The 15,555-nt window shown below is 49.0% G+C and overlaps 2 protein-coding genes across 5 annotated transcripts; one reads left to right on the top strand and one right to left on the bottom strand.

Moving 5' to 3' along the window:
- The first annotated feature begins 667 nt into the window (after window positions 1–667).
- LOC122625187 (O-acyltransferase like protein) lies at window positions 668–3,154 on the top strand. The gene is made up of 4 exons (XM_043805161.1): window positions 668–942; window positions 1,045–1,768; window positions 1,842–2,775; window positions 2,839–3,154. Exons 1-4 carry the CDS (start codon window positions 744–746, stop codon window positions 2,977–2,979), a joined length of 1,998 nt encoding a protein of 665 aa, XP_043661096.1. The 5' UTR covers window positions 668–743; the 3' UTR covers window positions 2,980–3,154.
- On the bottom strand, window positions 3,136–15,125 carry LOC122625185 (spectrin beta chain). 4 transcript variants are annotated; one of them, XM_043805158.1, is made up of 8 exons: window positions 14,962–15,124; window positions 5,316–11,569; window positions 5,057–5,253; window positions 4,817–4,985; window positions 4,390–4,440; window positions 4,122–4,228; window positions 3,841–4,007; window positions 3,136–3,758 (listed from the first exon to the last, which is right to left on the bottom strand). In XM_043805158.1, the coding sequence occupies exons 2-8, from the start codon at window positions 11,362–11,364 to the stop codon at window positions 3,572–3,574; spliced, it is 6,927 nt and encodes a 2,308-aa protein (XP_043661093.1). In that variant the 5' UTR covers window positions 11,365–11,569; window positions 14,962–15,124; the 3' UTR covers window positions 3,136–3,571. The 4 variants fall into 4 exon arrangements, with proteins under 4 accessions (XP_043661093.1, XP_043661092.1, XP_043661094.1 ...); XM_043805157.1 differs by having other exon boundaries at window positions 14,958–15,124; XM_043805159.1 differs by lacking the exon at window positions 4,390–4,440 and having other exon boundaries at window positions 14,958–15,123.
- Window positions 15,126–15,555: the final 430 nt, after the last annotated feature.

Here is a 15,555-nt window from a genome sequence, read left to right on the forward strand (position 1 = left end):
ATTCGATATTATTGTACAATTTTGATTAATAAACAAATTGCAATTAAAATTAAAATAAAGTGCCAAAATAAAGAAAATATTGGGTTTAATTCCTGTTTCCAAAGGAGTTGGAGTTTTTCACCTCTGGATGGTAGTTCACGTAGTGACGAAGCGCACCAGGGAATGTGCGAAGTCGACTTCTACATACATATGTATGTATGTAAAAAAGGATAAGAGATCTTAGAATAATGTAATGTCGAATGTAAAATCACTGTTCGTAACAAAAGTGGATATCTGAACTTTGTATGTAAGAGGTGCGATCGTTACTAGTTGCTTACTTTGTTGAACCTGCATTTCTTTAATTACTATTTGCAGAATATTTATTATTTTTAAATAAACTGCCTAATTTCTTGACAATGTAGTATTTCTAAATTGTTTAAACTAATAAGCACAACCTAAAAGTAAAAGTAATTTCCGACACAAATGGGTTATCCGTACCCGTACCAGGTAAACCTCAGTCGAGAAGTCCAACATGCTGTCATTCGTGCTAACTACAAAACAAGCTCAGGTTTACTACAGATGTGACTATAAAGCGACTATTCAGACTACTCAGATCTTAAAGAGCGTCACGGATCACTTGACCCCAAATAAACGGAGGTTATGTGGATCGGCTTAGACTTTGCTTCATCCCGGCACAGAATTAGTTGTGCGGCGTCTGTCGTGAAGTACTGAGGTGTTCTGTCCCCAATCCTCCGATCGTATTCATGTTCCTCGTTCTGCTACTTGTCCAAATTATCGCCGTGCTCGGCGATGTCGGGAACTGTGAGTCGAAATCCCTGCTCAAGGACCTCATCGAAATGGTTCCTCAACATCGTACCACAAATACCACACTGACCAAATGTGAGGAAGAGCTGTTGGAACTGAGAAAAGCTTGGCAGGATCAGCAGTCCTGGGCACTGAAAGGTAGGTGTGGACGGTGGGTAAAAGTCCTCTAGGAGGTACTAGCAAATAATCACCGAAGGATAACTTTTGATTCGAATAAATTCCTAACAATGCAATCAATAGCTATTGACGCCTCCGGCGAGGGCTTCTCCAACTTTATGATGGGCCAGAGCACCTGGCTGGGCAACAGATTCACCTGCCGCGCCGTCAATGAGCCGGTACTCCAGGATATGACCTCCAGCAATTTCCGCCTGCTGCGCGCGATTTCGCCCATTAAATTCCACTATCTGGTGGCCTACATTGAATCCAATTCGCCGTGGCAGCTGGAGGTGACCATCAAAGAGAATCCCCTGCTGCACATTGGCCTCTGTATGCCCACGAGCTGTGACGTCCCGGAGGTGGAGCAACTCATCCAAAGATCGATGGCCGAGAAAGGGTCCTTTCGTTGCTGGGATATGGACGCCAAGTTCGCTTATGCCAAGAAACCAGAGCTCAAATCCCATTTCTTTCACAGTGGAGCAGTGCAAATGCTAATTGCAGTGGCTGGTGTGACCTTCCTATTGACCCTCGTGGCCTCCAGTGGTCTTGGCCAGTACTCACGCATCCTGGCGTGCTTTGATCTGGGCGACAATTGGCAGCAGGCCTGGAAGCCGGTGAATCCCAGCCAGGAGAATAGAGCCATCAACGGACTGAGGGTGTTCACCGCCTTCTCATTGATTGGCGTCCATGTGATCTGGTACAAGTACTTCTCCGTGGATCAGTCGGTCGAGATGCTGAGCAAGCTGGTGTCGATGACCATGCGGCATACCTACTGGCCCTGCATGGTGGAGATCTTTTTTCTGATCAGGTAATGCTTCAGAATTCTTCAGCATGCTCACAAGCAAATGATCGAAACTTTACTTTACTTTTTAACATCGCAGTGGTTACTTGACGGTTTTGAATTTCCTCAAGGATGACCAACTGCAAAAGGATATCGCCAGCGATGGACTCCTGGGTAACGCGCGTCGCTACCTCAGACAGTTCATCCATCGATACTGCCGGCTGGCTCCGCTGCAATTTGTGATTATGCTGACGGGTGTGGTCGTCATTGAGTACCAGCGCCAAGTGTCCGTTCTGCATATAACCGATCCGCAGGACGAGCTGTGCCGACGCCACGGCGTACGCAACTTATTGTTCATCCAGAACATGTTTCCCTTTAAGGTTATGTGCGGATCGTGGACCTGGTCGCTGGGCTGCGACATGCAGCTGCACATGATGGCGATGCTGCTGCTCTTCACGCACACCATGCACCCAAAAATGGTCAGGTGGATAACCCACCTGCTGCTGGTGTTCAGCGCCCTGCTGCCGCTTGTCCTGATGGAGATCCAGGAGGTGGGCCCCAATTTCGAGGAGCTATACCACACCAACCAGTGGTTCTACATGAGCCCGTACGCACGCATGCTCGCCTACATAATTGGTGGCTCCTATGCCTACTCCCACGTCAAGGGTACGCGCACTCCCTTCGATTTCGTAATGCCAAATTGGTGGGTCAGATTGTTAGCCGTGGCGGGCACTGGCTGGCTGACGAGTCAGGTGGCCATGGATCAACTGCCAGCCGTCAGTATTATTGTCAGCTTCATGGTCATTCTGCGTGTTGTGCTGGCCACGTCGGCCAGCCATCTCATCATCTGCGGCACCAAGTCGGACAACAGCGACTCATATGCTCCTACGCGCTGGCTGCTGGCACTCCTGCAGTCGGAGCTGGTGCAGCGGATCAGCAAGTTCACCTACGCCATCTACCTGTTGAATCCCATTGTCATCATGTACTTCTACCAATCCTTAGACAATGATGTTAAACCGGACAACACCATGATAGTGAGTTCATAAAACTATGTGACTATGGGACCCATATGATCAATCCACCATTTTTGCTTCCAGATAATGCTGACCATCTCCTGTTCGGTGGTGTGTTACCTTTTCGCCATTGTAATGACGGTGTTCTTCGAGATTCCCTTCAATCGGCTGATCAGTCTGATGATTAAGTCTAGATCCACTCAACCAACAAAAAAGAGCCAGTAGATGCCAGTAGATCATCATCCCCGAGTCCGGCGAATATTTTGCCGGAATTTCAAACTTAATTATTTAGAAATAGCAATCAAGAAACCTTCACAATAAATTGCACTTCGTTTGCCAAAATCAATAAGCGTTAGCGGTAATTGATCAATTCGCCGGCAATTGGTGTACTTTAAAGGAATATTTCGTTTATTTATCGAATACATTGAAATGCATACACGAGTTGGTTTCCTCAAAATGTTTTGTTTGTTTTTGTATTTTTTTTTTTATCTTTATATTACTTTGTATTTGTTTAAATAAATAAGATACATACGTTTAATCATAATAGCAGTATTTATCGTGCAAATTTGATAAGCATAATAATTGTTTACGTTTTGCTCGTTCTTCTCTTGCAAGTTTTTGTCGGTTTTTTTGTTTTTTTCTCATTACGAAATAAGTTTAAATATATGAAAAAAAAATATATATATGCTTCTTCTTAATTTTTGCTGTATAATTTGTTGTCGTTTTGTATTTGTATTATATCATTTCTCATCATATTATTATTTGTTATTTGTTTTAATTAGCTGCTCTTGCTTATGGTTGCGTTACGGCTGTTAGTTTACTTTTTCTTTAAAGTAAAAAACGATCTGCGCTTTGGTTCGTCCTTTTGTGAGGTGGCGGGCAGAGTCTGGGATCTGCTGGCGGCCACCGCTGTCGAATCGCTCTGGGCTTTCAGGGAGGTCACCCACTGGGACATCTCGGTGTCGTCATGGGCCTGCAGCAAGAATAAGGCGCCGTTGGCGAGCCTGTATGGGGAGAATATATGGAAAGTATATCCGATAAGTACATGGGTTTGCACACAATATGGATTGCATTTTTGCTACTCACTTGACTCGCAGAACGTGCTTCTTCTTGGTGTAATCACTGGCAATTTCAATGGCAGCGTTTTGCAGATCGTAGCTGGGCTCACCGCGGAAGGTCAATTCGGGATTACTCTTATAACCCTTCTGATCTTTGTAGAAAGAAATGCGTCCGGCCCTGGCAGCCATGTAAACCTGCGAAACAAAAACGTTTATGGGTGTTAAATGCAAAACGTTTTAATGGTGAACTTCTTAAGCATTCTTGCAAAATGCTTTTATATCCATTAGTTGAATGGAAATGGGGTTTACCTTGTCCCAAGATCGGTTGGAGGCCTTTTTAGTGGTCGAGTCCCACTCGTGTTTTCGTGTCACATAGCCTTCGTGACCCTCGCCGGCGCCGGGGGTTGCACCTCGTTCTAGGAAACAGACAAGAAATGTATAAGTTTAAAGTTTTAAGGTCAGGGCATTTTGCAACATTAAGCACAATAAAATAAGCACAAACGAAATGAATAACTTCCATGCGGTCACTTAGATGCGAAAGGCCATGGATCTGCGCCTAGATAATGTTGCTTTATACCTGTTTGGATCTCGACAACGCGCTCGAACTCGACGGCCGTGTCTTTGGCCGCTTCATGGGTTTAAGTTGATTGGTTAGTTGGTTAATCCGTGGCAAGATGAGATTGGTTTGAGTTTGGTTAAGTAGGCATGATTGAATGACAGAAAACGTTAAGAGAGATTTTGGTTAGACGAGACTTGCAGCGGGATCTTGAGTGCTATCTTGACTGGGATCTTGACACTGGGGCTGGGATGGATATGGATATGGATTTGGATGCGGATATGGCAAAGGACAACTGGACTATGATACAGTTTTGTTGAAAATAAACACTCAAAATGTTCGAGCTGTATTCAACAAATGTTGAATGCTATTATTACATTGATAATGTACAAATCTGTGTTATTTTCAACAAGCCTATGTATACTACGTAACATTTTATACTTCATACCTGAGTCGTCGTGCGAGGCTCCAACATCCACGTCGTCGCGTCGCTCAGCCTCTCGTTTGGCCTGTTCCGCCGCCTCTGAGGCGGCCTTGGCCTCCTGCTCCTCCTTGATGCGTTGTCGCTCAGCCTCCTCCGCCAGCTCCTGGCGCCTCTTCATTTCCTTAAGCTCAAACTGAAAGCGAAATTGATCGTTTGAATGTTATGGGTTATCCAGAAAATATATATTCACAAGTAAGCACTCACTGTTGTCAAACGCTCAAGAGCACTGAAGCGCTCCTCTTGGGCGGCGGCAGACTTTTCAAAGGCCTCGTGCTTCTTAATCAGGTTCTCGACCTCGTCGATTGTGTGGCCCAGCTCCGAGGAGAGCAGGTAAGGCTCCTGGGCGATCAGCCAGGCCTCGGCCACGGCAGCGTCTCTGGCGAACTGGTACACCTCCAGGACTATACATGGGAAATCGGTGATTAAGAAGGGCGTACCTTTCAAATATATAGAGTTTACTCACTCAGCTGGAGATTCTCCCAGCGCTCCTCCCAGCGGCGGAGCAGGGCATTGCGGCTATTGCTAAGCGTCATCAGGCGATCCTTGATGTCAGCGGAGGCGTAGTGGTTGCGGGTGAGCAGCTCCTTGCCCAGCGAGATGCACGCACCGAAGTTGTCCTCCCGTGTGTCGATCTCGGCCTTAAGGCTCTGGTGGTTGTTCATCAGCAGCTCCACGCCGGACACATCGCGCGGCTTCTCTGACGTGTTCATTTGGCGGACGAGGTCCTCCATCCAGATCATCAGGATGCGCACCATGTTGAAGAAGCGGAATAAGTCGCCCGTGTCGGCCAGTTTCTGTTTGCGGGCATCGCACATCGCCTGGAGATTGTCCCAGGCATGGAGCACCTCCTGTTCCCGATTGGTGATCTCCTTGGCCTTGTCACCGGCATAGGCGTCCTGCAGCTTGGCGGACTCTTCCTGGATCTGCTGGACTTGTGAGTATAGGGTGGTGAGGTCCTGCAGGAAGTTGTAGTGCTTGCGCTGCAGCGTCGACACGGAGCCGGCATCGCGTCCCAGTTCATCGGACACACCGTGCTGCTTCTCAAGGATGCGACCCAGCACATCCTTGCAGTCGTGGAAGAATTTGTGCAGCTCCCGGGAAGCGGCCAGCATCTGGGTGCGGGTCTCGATCAGCTCCAGCAGATCCTGCCACGATTCGTTGAGGTTGTCCTTCCATTCGGCGATTGTGGCGGAATCAGAGTGTCCGGCCTGGATGAGATTATCGGCAATGCCGTTCACCTTGGCCACTCGCTCGCCGCCAACGGCTTCTGTGTCGCGGGCAAACTCATTGAAGCGCTCCGACAGCAGGGTGACGTGGTCAAAGTCCTGGCCCAGTTCCTGGGAACCGGCCACAACCTCGCGATCGGTTATCCATTGCTCCAGATCGTCGACCTCGCGGCTCAACATGAACAACTGCAGAGCCTCGTTGAGGCGAGCCCTCCTCTCGCCAGCCAGATCCTTGAGCCCAGCGTAGAGCTTATCCAGCTGCGATTGCTTGACGGCCACGGCATCGCCGGAGGAGATGTCATCCCCGCTGAACTGACGCGCCACCTCGCCCAGCTGGCGAATGGTGTTGGCGTAGTCCTCCACCGATTGCTCCAGGTTTTCGTGCTTCTTCATCAGGTTCTGGGCACTGATCTCGTCCTTGCCGCGATCCTCGACCATCATGTAGAGCTCCTGCTCGCTCATCCAGGACTCCGCCTCCTGGGCATCGAAGAAGTACTGCTGCACCTTCTCCGACTCCAGCAGATGCTTCCGTCGGTTCTCGATGGCGTCCTTGAGCTCCTGCCACTTCTGGGTGAGGTCGCTGATCAGTGCCTCGAACTTCTTGGCATCCTCGTGGCCCTCGTCGATCAGTTTGCGGCCATTGTTGCAGATTGCATTGATGCGCGGCTCGTGGTTGTCGATCTCTGTGGCCAGCGACTGGTTCTTCTTCTTCAGCACATGCACGTTGAACAGGGAGTTGCCGTAATCTGGCGAGTTGGCCACCGGCAGCTTCTCGTCGATCCAGAGCTTCTCGTCCTCGACATCGCGACAGAACTGGAAGGCCTCCTTCTTCTTCTCCAGCGCCTTTTGGCGCTCCAGAAGCGGCGCCTTGATCTTCTCGAAGCGCTCGAGCACGGCCGTCTTCTTCACCACAATCGGTTCGATCTTCTCCTCGGGCACGGTCTTCTGGAGGTATTCGGTCTGCTTGTCGATCTCCTCCACTTGGCGTGCCTTCACCGCCATCTGGGTCTGGATAACCTGCTGCTTCTGCATCAGGATGTTCACGGATGTCAGATCGTTGGCGGTGTCGCCGCTGACAATCTGCTTCTCCAGGTCGGTGATGTAGGAGTCGATGTCGTCGCATGTCTGCTGGACAAGCACCTCGCGGTTGGCGTCGAACAGCATGGCGCCCTTCTCCTTGGTGTGCACCTCCAGGTCGTCGAACTGCTTGGCCAGCTCCTTAAGCTTGGGCTCGATGACGTCCTTGAACTCGGGCTTCTCCTTGGACAGCTCCTGGGCGGACTTCTCTGCCTCGAATAGGCGCTCCTTGTTGGCGGCAATCTCCGCCTCGAAGGCCTGATGGCGCGTCCACTTGGAGTGGATGGTCTTTGCGCTCCTGTACGACTCGTCCTGTGAGGTGGCGTACTTCTCCTGCACCCACTCGGCCAGCTCTTCGAGATCCTGCAGGAACTCGTGCAGTTTCACCTGATTCTTGAGCTTCTCGTGTTGGTCCAGAGCCCGCTGACGGTTGTCATCCCGACGTCCGGTGATGTTCTCCGCACGCTTGCCAATCTTGTCCGCATCGAAGTGATCCTTCTCCACCAGGGTGTCGGCCACCTGCAGCAAGGTGTTGATCTTGTCGTCGTTCGCCTCCATGGTAGTGAGGAAGGCCTCGTGGCGCTTCAGCTGGTTCTCAGCCTGCTCCAGGTTGACGGGGGTATCGTCCTTGCTGAGGAAGTGCTCCTGCTGGCTGAGCAACACCTCCGTCTGGCGGGCATCGCGGTTGAACAGCTGCTGATCCAGGCTCTGCGACAACAGCACCTGCCTGTTCTCCCACATCTGGTGCAGCTCCTCCCAGCCATCCTTCAGGGCGTTCAGGCGCTCCCTCAGGAACATGTACTGCGGATCGTCTGAGGTGCTTCCTTCGGTGGTCAGCTGCTCGCCGTACTCCATCATGTTCTTGTAGTCCTCAGTGTAGTTGTCAATCTCCTCGCGGATCGATTGATGCTGGTTCAGAAGCTTCTCAGCCTCCGGCAGGGAAGTGGGAGTGTCCTCGGAAGCCACGTCTGTCTGGGTCTTGGTCAACCAAGTCTGGAAGTGATCGAGATCGCGCAAGAAGCGATGCAGATCGCCGGCCTCCTCCAGTTTCGAATCGCGCTCCTTGAGCATCTGGGTGAGCTGCTCCCAAATCAACTCGATCTGGGCAATGCGCTCGCGGATGATCTTGGCCTCCTCAGGATGCTCATCCTCGATGCTGTTGGCCTCGCGTTCCAAGCTCGAGAGCTTGGCCTGAATGGCGGCCAAATCGCGGTCCATGCCGCTGAGGCGACGCTGCAGAGTCATCACACCGGTCAGATCCATCTCCAGGCTGTCGGTTTCGGTGAGGATGCGCTTCTTGTCCTCGATCCACGAAATGGTCTCGCGGCACTCAATGTAGAAGGTCTGGACGCCATGAGCGGACTTCAGATCATCCATCTTGGCCTCGGCCTTCTCGCGCAAGGTGGACCATTCCTGGTTGAGGTGGTTCTGCCTCTCCAGTATCTCATCGGAGTTGGGATGCTCGACGTGGAGCAACTGGCGGGCCAGTTGATTAACCACGGCGACGCGCGAAGCATTGGCGTTCATTTCCTTGTCGAAGCCCTCGAAGCGGTGCTTCATGATCTCCACATCTTCGATGTCCTTGCCAGGAGTCATCGTGTCCAACATCTTGGTCTTCTCCTTGATCCATTGCTCCACGCCATCCGCTTCGGACATCAGCTTGTACAGGCTGAGGGCGTCGAGGAGTCGCTGCTTGCGCAGCTTGGCCAGCTCGGTAAGCTCCTTGTACCGGTTGTCGATCGACTCCAGGCGCTTGTCCACATTGGCCTTTTCCGCCTCGTTTAGCTTCAGGCTCTCCGCCTGTTTGTGCAGGGCATCGATCACTTCGGCGTAGTTCTTCAACTCGTCGGCCACGTCCTTGTGCTTCTTTAGGAGGGACTGTACGTTAGCCTCGTCACGACCAACGTCCTCGCTGGAAACAATGCGCAGGGTGTCCAACATCCAGTTGTCCACATCATCGGCATCAGCAAACAGCTGGAAGTACTCGACGGCGTTCTCCAAGCGCTGACGGCGGTACTTGGTGAGGTCCAGAAGGTGGTCCCACTTGTTGAGGATCTCCTTCAATCGATCCTTGATGCGATCGGCACCAAAGTGACCCTCGGTGATCAGCTCCGACCCGACCTTGGCCACATTCTGCAGCTGGGGATCGTGCGACGTGATCTCCGACTCCAGGGCCTTGTGCTTGCTGAGCATCAGATTGACGGTGGTCAGGTCGTGACCCACCTCGTCGGTGGAGACGATCTGCTCCTTCTCCTTGATCCAGTTCTCCTCGTCGGCGGTGTCCCAGTAGAACTGCCAGAGTTTGCGGCTCTCCTCCAGGCGGCTGCGACGTTCCACGGCCAAACGGACCAGCTCTGCGTAGGCATCCTCCAGTTGCTGGACGCGCGACACAATGATCTCGGGATCGCAGGGTTTGTACGACTCTGGGTCGTCGCTCAAGAACTTCTGCGAGTTCTGGACCACCACCTTGACGCGCTCGCCCAGGATATTGATATCGGCCTCGACGAGTGAGTGCTTCTGCAGCAGATCCTCCACGCCCATCAGATGCTTGCCGTAGTCGTCGGTCATCAGCAGCTGCTTGATCTCCTCCATGTTGTCGAGGATGTAAAGCATCTCCTGGAAGTTCTGTTGCAGTTGCAGCGAGATCTCCAGGCGCATGCGGCGCGCTCTCAGGAGCTCCAGCAGATAGGTCCACAAGCGCATAACGTTGTCCTTGCGCAGCAGGATGCGCTTCACATCGTGATAACGCTCCGATTCCAGTTCATCGCAAACAGCAACCACGGCCTGGACCCGCTCCTCGTACGCGAAGATGTCGGTTTCGATGGCCTCGTGCTTCTTGGCCGCCGCCTCAACGGCCGCCAGATCGAAGCCGAAGTTATCTTGGCTGACCAGACGTTGATTCTCCGACAGCCAGGTCTCACGCATGGACGCCTTGCGGTCGAAGCGGGCGGCTAGCTGCTCCAGTTTCTCCTGCCGGATGAGCTCCTCGCGCAGAGCCAATTCGCGTTCGTGTTCCGCCTTCTCCAGTCGCTCCCAGGCCTTGTTGATGTCCGAAATCATCTTGCCCTCTTTGGGTGTGTAGGGCTTCTGGTTGTTGGCCCGCATCTTGGACTGCAGGGTGAACAGGAGCACCTCCAGGTTGCCCTTTTCGACGAACTTGGGCGGCTTCTCGATGGTGCGGTAGTTGGAGAACTGGGCCAACTGCCCTTGGACGCCGGCCAGCGAGTTTTCGAACTCCCGCTCGCCCAGCGACTGGATGGTCGTTTCGATCCACTTGAGCAGATCACTGGTGAAGTGCTCGTAGTCGTGGACCATTTTGTCGTTCTCCATGGCAATGCCAACTACCTTGCCGATACGCTTGCCCTGCACCGTCTCCTGCTTGAGTTTGCTGAAGTAGTGATAGTAGGTGACCACGTAGGTGATAATGGACTTCTCATCCGGATGCTCGACGAACACATCTTCGGCATCGAGGAGCTTGGCCAGGCCCAGTTTGTCCTCGGCTACGTCAAAGGCATTGTTCAGGTTGTGGATGGCGTTCGTCTTCGAGAGCTTCTCGAACTGAACCAAATCCGGACGGTGTTTGTGGATGATGGCATTGAAGGCCAGGCCGTCGCGCCACGAGGTGGTGAAGTTGCGCACGTTCACATTGTGATAGCCGGCAGTCTTCATCTGGCACCAGAGCAGCAGGGCGTCCTTGGCCGACTTGGTCTCCTTGTTGTCCACCTCCTCGATGGTGATGTCCTGGATCTGGAAGCGCAGGATGATGGTCCAAATCAGGCCCAAATTGAGGGAAGCATTGCCATCGACTATGTCATGGGAGCCAATATTCTCCAAATGAACGCGCTGTTCGCGCAGGAACTGCAGCGCCTTGTCCACGTTCTCCAGGCAGTGGATACGCATCTTGCCCTTGGTGGGCTTGGGCAGTCGCTCGCCGGACAGGACCTCCAGCAGTTTGATCAGGTGCTTGCCATCCCGCATATCCACATAGAGATCGGCAATGCGGCAGTTGACCCGGCACAGATGCGAGTTCACCCACTTGGTGAATGTCTTCTTTTGCACACTCTCACGCTCCTCGGCCAGAGCCTTGATCCTGGACCGCTCGAACAGTCGGGAACTGGAGTTGCCGCCATCGTACTCGTACTCATCGATGTACTCGTTGCCAGGACCCTGGCTGGGATCCCAGCGAACAATCGAAATGTCCGTCGTCATGGCTGGGGATCTACGGTTTCCACAGTGGTTTCGTGCTTAATTTAGTTAGTTGATAGCTGCCTCTTTATAGTTGTATAGTGTATAGAGTGTCTAGTGTTGGGTTTTGTCGTTTCGTTTCACGGGAGCTCGCCACTCCTTCGTTCGTCGTTCCTCTGAGTTTATCCTTCAAGTCCAAACCGAATGTGTTGCCTTCAGAAGAGAATCACTGGAAGAGGCGGTGGGAAAATCGGTTAGATAATTGTCAGCAGCGTCTGGTGATTCATTTATGTATGTCAGTTCTCGTTTTCACTTTGAGTTTGAGTTTGAGTTTGGGTTTGGGTTTGGGCTGCCATGGGATGGCATGGCGTCACGCGGGTCGCCGGGGTCACCACTAGAATGTCCGATCGTAATTGTCACTATGACTTAAAGCGATTACATCACTCTCTGGCCAAAAAAAAAAAAAAAAAAAAAAAAACAAGTACATAAAACTGGGGCGGACCTCCCCCAGCCGGATTCGAATGGCAAAACCGTGAAATTGCAGGAAATTCAATTCACAAAAACCATCGAAACGGCAGACAAAAAAAACTATATAGCAAACGATGTGGGGGGTAAAAAAGATATAGGTACATATGTACAAACATGTACATGTGTATAATGTATCCACATAACAAGTAGCTAATTACTGAGGGTTTGCTTTACATGCGGGTTTCATTCATTTAGGGGTGTCATCCATGTGAATGCACCAGAGGTTACTGTATTTAATGGTTATTTAATTGCTTATTCATTGACAAATAGTTTACCATTGCCATTAACTATTTCTTGTACTTTTTTTTAAAATGAAATGGTAAATGGTTTATCAATAAATAATCATCATATATCAGTAATAAATAAATAATAAATTTCAACTCGACTGTTAAAGTTCGCTGCTATCTTTATGACCTCGACTGTGAGCACACATCACACATTTCACATTTTCATAAATCATATTCATGCTGAGCCCATTCAGTTTCCATTTTTCCATCGGCGAGCTTTTTGTTTTACGTGTGTCCGTATGTCTATCACTCATTTACATGGGCTTGTATACTGGTATTCCACTTGTTTTTTATCGACGTAGCCGACGATTTGAAATTATGACCTATTCACACGCCAGTTGGCTTGGCCCTCGAAAATCCATTCGGTTTCACACATCGCAGCGTTTTTCACACTTTTGCAAGCTTTTCGACTGCAATGAAAATGGGCGAAGTACTTGGGCTGTACTTTTTCCACTTCATATATATATATATTTCTTTTATTGCCGCACTTTCTCCCCGGCTTTCACATTACAAATTTGGAGAACACAGTAATAAATGCAGAACTCAACATTTTTCTATTTTATGTCCGTAAATGTTTATATTTAATGCATAAATATTCAATATGATGATTGATTTTTGAAATTACTTGTAAGACAAACACTAAATTCTTCACTGAATTACTGCAGCTCGATTAGAATAACAATTAAATTGCTTTATTAATTGAATTAAGTAATATAGGCTTGCCGACCTAGGTCAAAAATAGAATCGCTGACTGAAGCAAGCCCCTTTTGTTGTGTATAACAGTGGGTTTTTGTGCTAATGTCCTTTGACCTTTATTCCCGTTCGCTTTTGCACAGGTGCCGGGGTCATTCCCTTCCACGCACACGACTGCAAAAGCAGCAAACATAACTTTTTCCCATCGCTTCGTTATCGTCCTCCTCCACACTGCGCTCTTCCTCTTCCCGCTTACACAATTAACTAAGCTGCTGATTTCATTTGTACTAATTTTATGAGAGCACCGCAACAACAACACCCAATGAAAGGAACAACAAGAACCATAGTGCGAGCGAGAATTGTTAAAACAAACAAAAGCAAAATCAGCACACACGCACACGCACGCAGCAGCTTCTATCTTAGTATTACGTAATATTTTTATTAAAACGAAGCTTAAAACTTTGAGAGAGCGAGAGCGAGCAACAACAAAACTGGAGCGGCAGAGATAGATAGAAAGGGAGAGAGTGAGAGAGAGCGAGTGGTATTGTATCTATATATCTGTATCTGGAAGGTGGTGCAGTTGGAGTGGGAGTGTTGGAAGTGGAAGCGAGCAAGGGATAGAGGGGTGGAAACTGCACAAGTCGCTCTCACGGGCTAGCTCTCTCCCGCTTACACACCTCACCCACCCCACCTCGCCCCCTTTCAAATGTTGGTGCTTTCTAGACTTAATTATGATGGCCGATCCGATCCTCTTGTTTCCAGTGTGAGTTCATCACAGAGAGAAATACAGTGAGAACGCAAGAGCAAGAGAGAGAGAGCGGGGCGTGTGTGCAACTGCGAGTTCAATTAAACAGGCCAAGAGTTCAACTTTGGAAACTTGGAAATGAAACCACCACCAAAGTTGAGTCTTCGCTAAGGAAAAACCAGTTTTCCCTGCCATTTATGAGCAAGTTAATGAGTTTTCGGCGATCATTTGATTGAATGCCTGTATGTTTGTAGGTGTGGGTGCGGGTCCGGCTGAGGGTGTGTGTGTGTTGTGTTTACAACTGTACGTGTGTGATTTGTCATAAACAACAACAAGACAAGAACAGCAGCGACAAGGTGAAACACAAACAAACCCACAAACAAACAAATATTGGGCAAGTGCAGCTCTGTATATTTTGTGTCTTTTAACTTGAAGTGAGCACTGTGTCTTCTTCGTAATATCGAAAAGAAACTTCAACTCGTGACCTCTGAGGGGAGGTGAAATGGCGGGTGGGTGGGGTTGCAAGGGAAATGGGAAATGGGGAGTGTGTGTTATTTTTAGCCGATGTGTTGGTGAGCACGTAACTGTATTTCAGCCAAGTGCATAGGCGTATGCGTATCTATGGGGAAGAAAAAAGAGCGCACCGCTTGTATTTCATAAAAACTCACAAACACACGAACAACCTCAATGTATGATACATATGTATATATGTATATATATATATCTCCGATTAGGCGATAGCCGTGTTCTTCATTTTTTATCACCAACGGAACAACTGACGCAAACGTTACTTAAGGCTTGCGCTTCTTTTTTGCACAGCACCGTGTTTTTCATGGTTTTAGTTCACAGCTTAGAGTTTTGGCCCTACAATTCAGGCACATTTACACCAAGTAAATTAAAAAATACAAAAAAAAATGCGAACAACACTCGTCCAATTCGATTACTCGAGCAAACACACACACAAACTCACGCACGCTACGCGCTCTCACCGAAAACCGAATGATGTCATCATCGGCGGCAGAGGCAGCGACGCCGGCAGCGACGGCGACAGCGTCAAAATATATGAGTTAGCAGGCAATTTTAATCGATGATGTTTTTATTATGTACGTTGAGATGTAGCGAAAAATCACTTGGTTTTCATATTTTAGCACACTTCTCATTCCCAAACCAAAAACACACACACACACTCGCACAGCAAGAGTAAGATACTTTTTGCTCTCTTTTGCCACTTCTGCCTTTTATTGGTGGCTCCTTTTTCGTGGCCTATTCACTTGGGCGTTGGTCTATTTCACATTTTCCCCGTTCGACCGCTTGCAATTCGCATTTCGCGCCGTTTTCACTGCACTGCGGCGACTTTCACTTACCTACTCGATAATTTTGCAGCTCCGCTCGCCCTAATTGATTCATAAAACACAGTTAATTTCATAGATTTAGCACGTTCGACTAAAAATCTTCGGTCTGGCGGATGAACTTCACTTGGCGAGAATGGAAAAAATGTATGTATTCAAAACATCGCGTTGCGAACGAGTGAACGAAGTGAACCAGCGCGAGAAGGCGCTAAAAAACGCCTACTGCGCAGTGTGGCCGTGCCACGCGACAGCTAACGATTGATTTGGCTATAAAGTAGCCGAAACTGTAAAGCTCAAAAGCTTCATATGTTATTAACTTACATTATTACTGAATATAATAATATAATTTTAAAGCCTCACATCAAATAAACAAATTGACGAGTTTACGTAATGTGCCAAAAGGTTTTTGTTTTTAATATGTTGGCTTTGAGGGAGAAAATAGATCGTATTGATAATAATAGTAGCACCATACTAACGTCTTAAGTACAGTAAATAGGTAGCAAACTAAATGCAAATTGTATATTACAAAACTGTTTTAAAATTCTACAAAAAGTTTACCATTTGATAAAAATTACTTATATTACTTACTTAATTATAGTAACAACAAGCTTAT

Source organism: Drosophila teissieri, chromosome X, assembly GCF_016746235.2.
Source record: "Drosophila teissieri strain GT53w chromosome X, Prin_Dtei_1.1, whole genome shotgun sequence".
Lineage (NCBI taxonomy): Eukaryota > Metazoa > Arthropoda > Insecta > Diptera > Drosophilidae > Drosophila > Drosophila teissieri.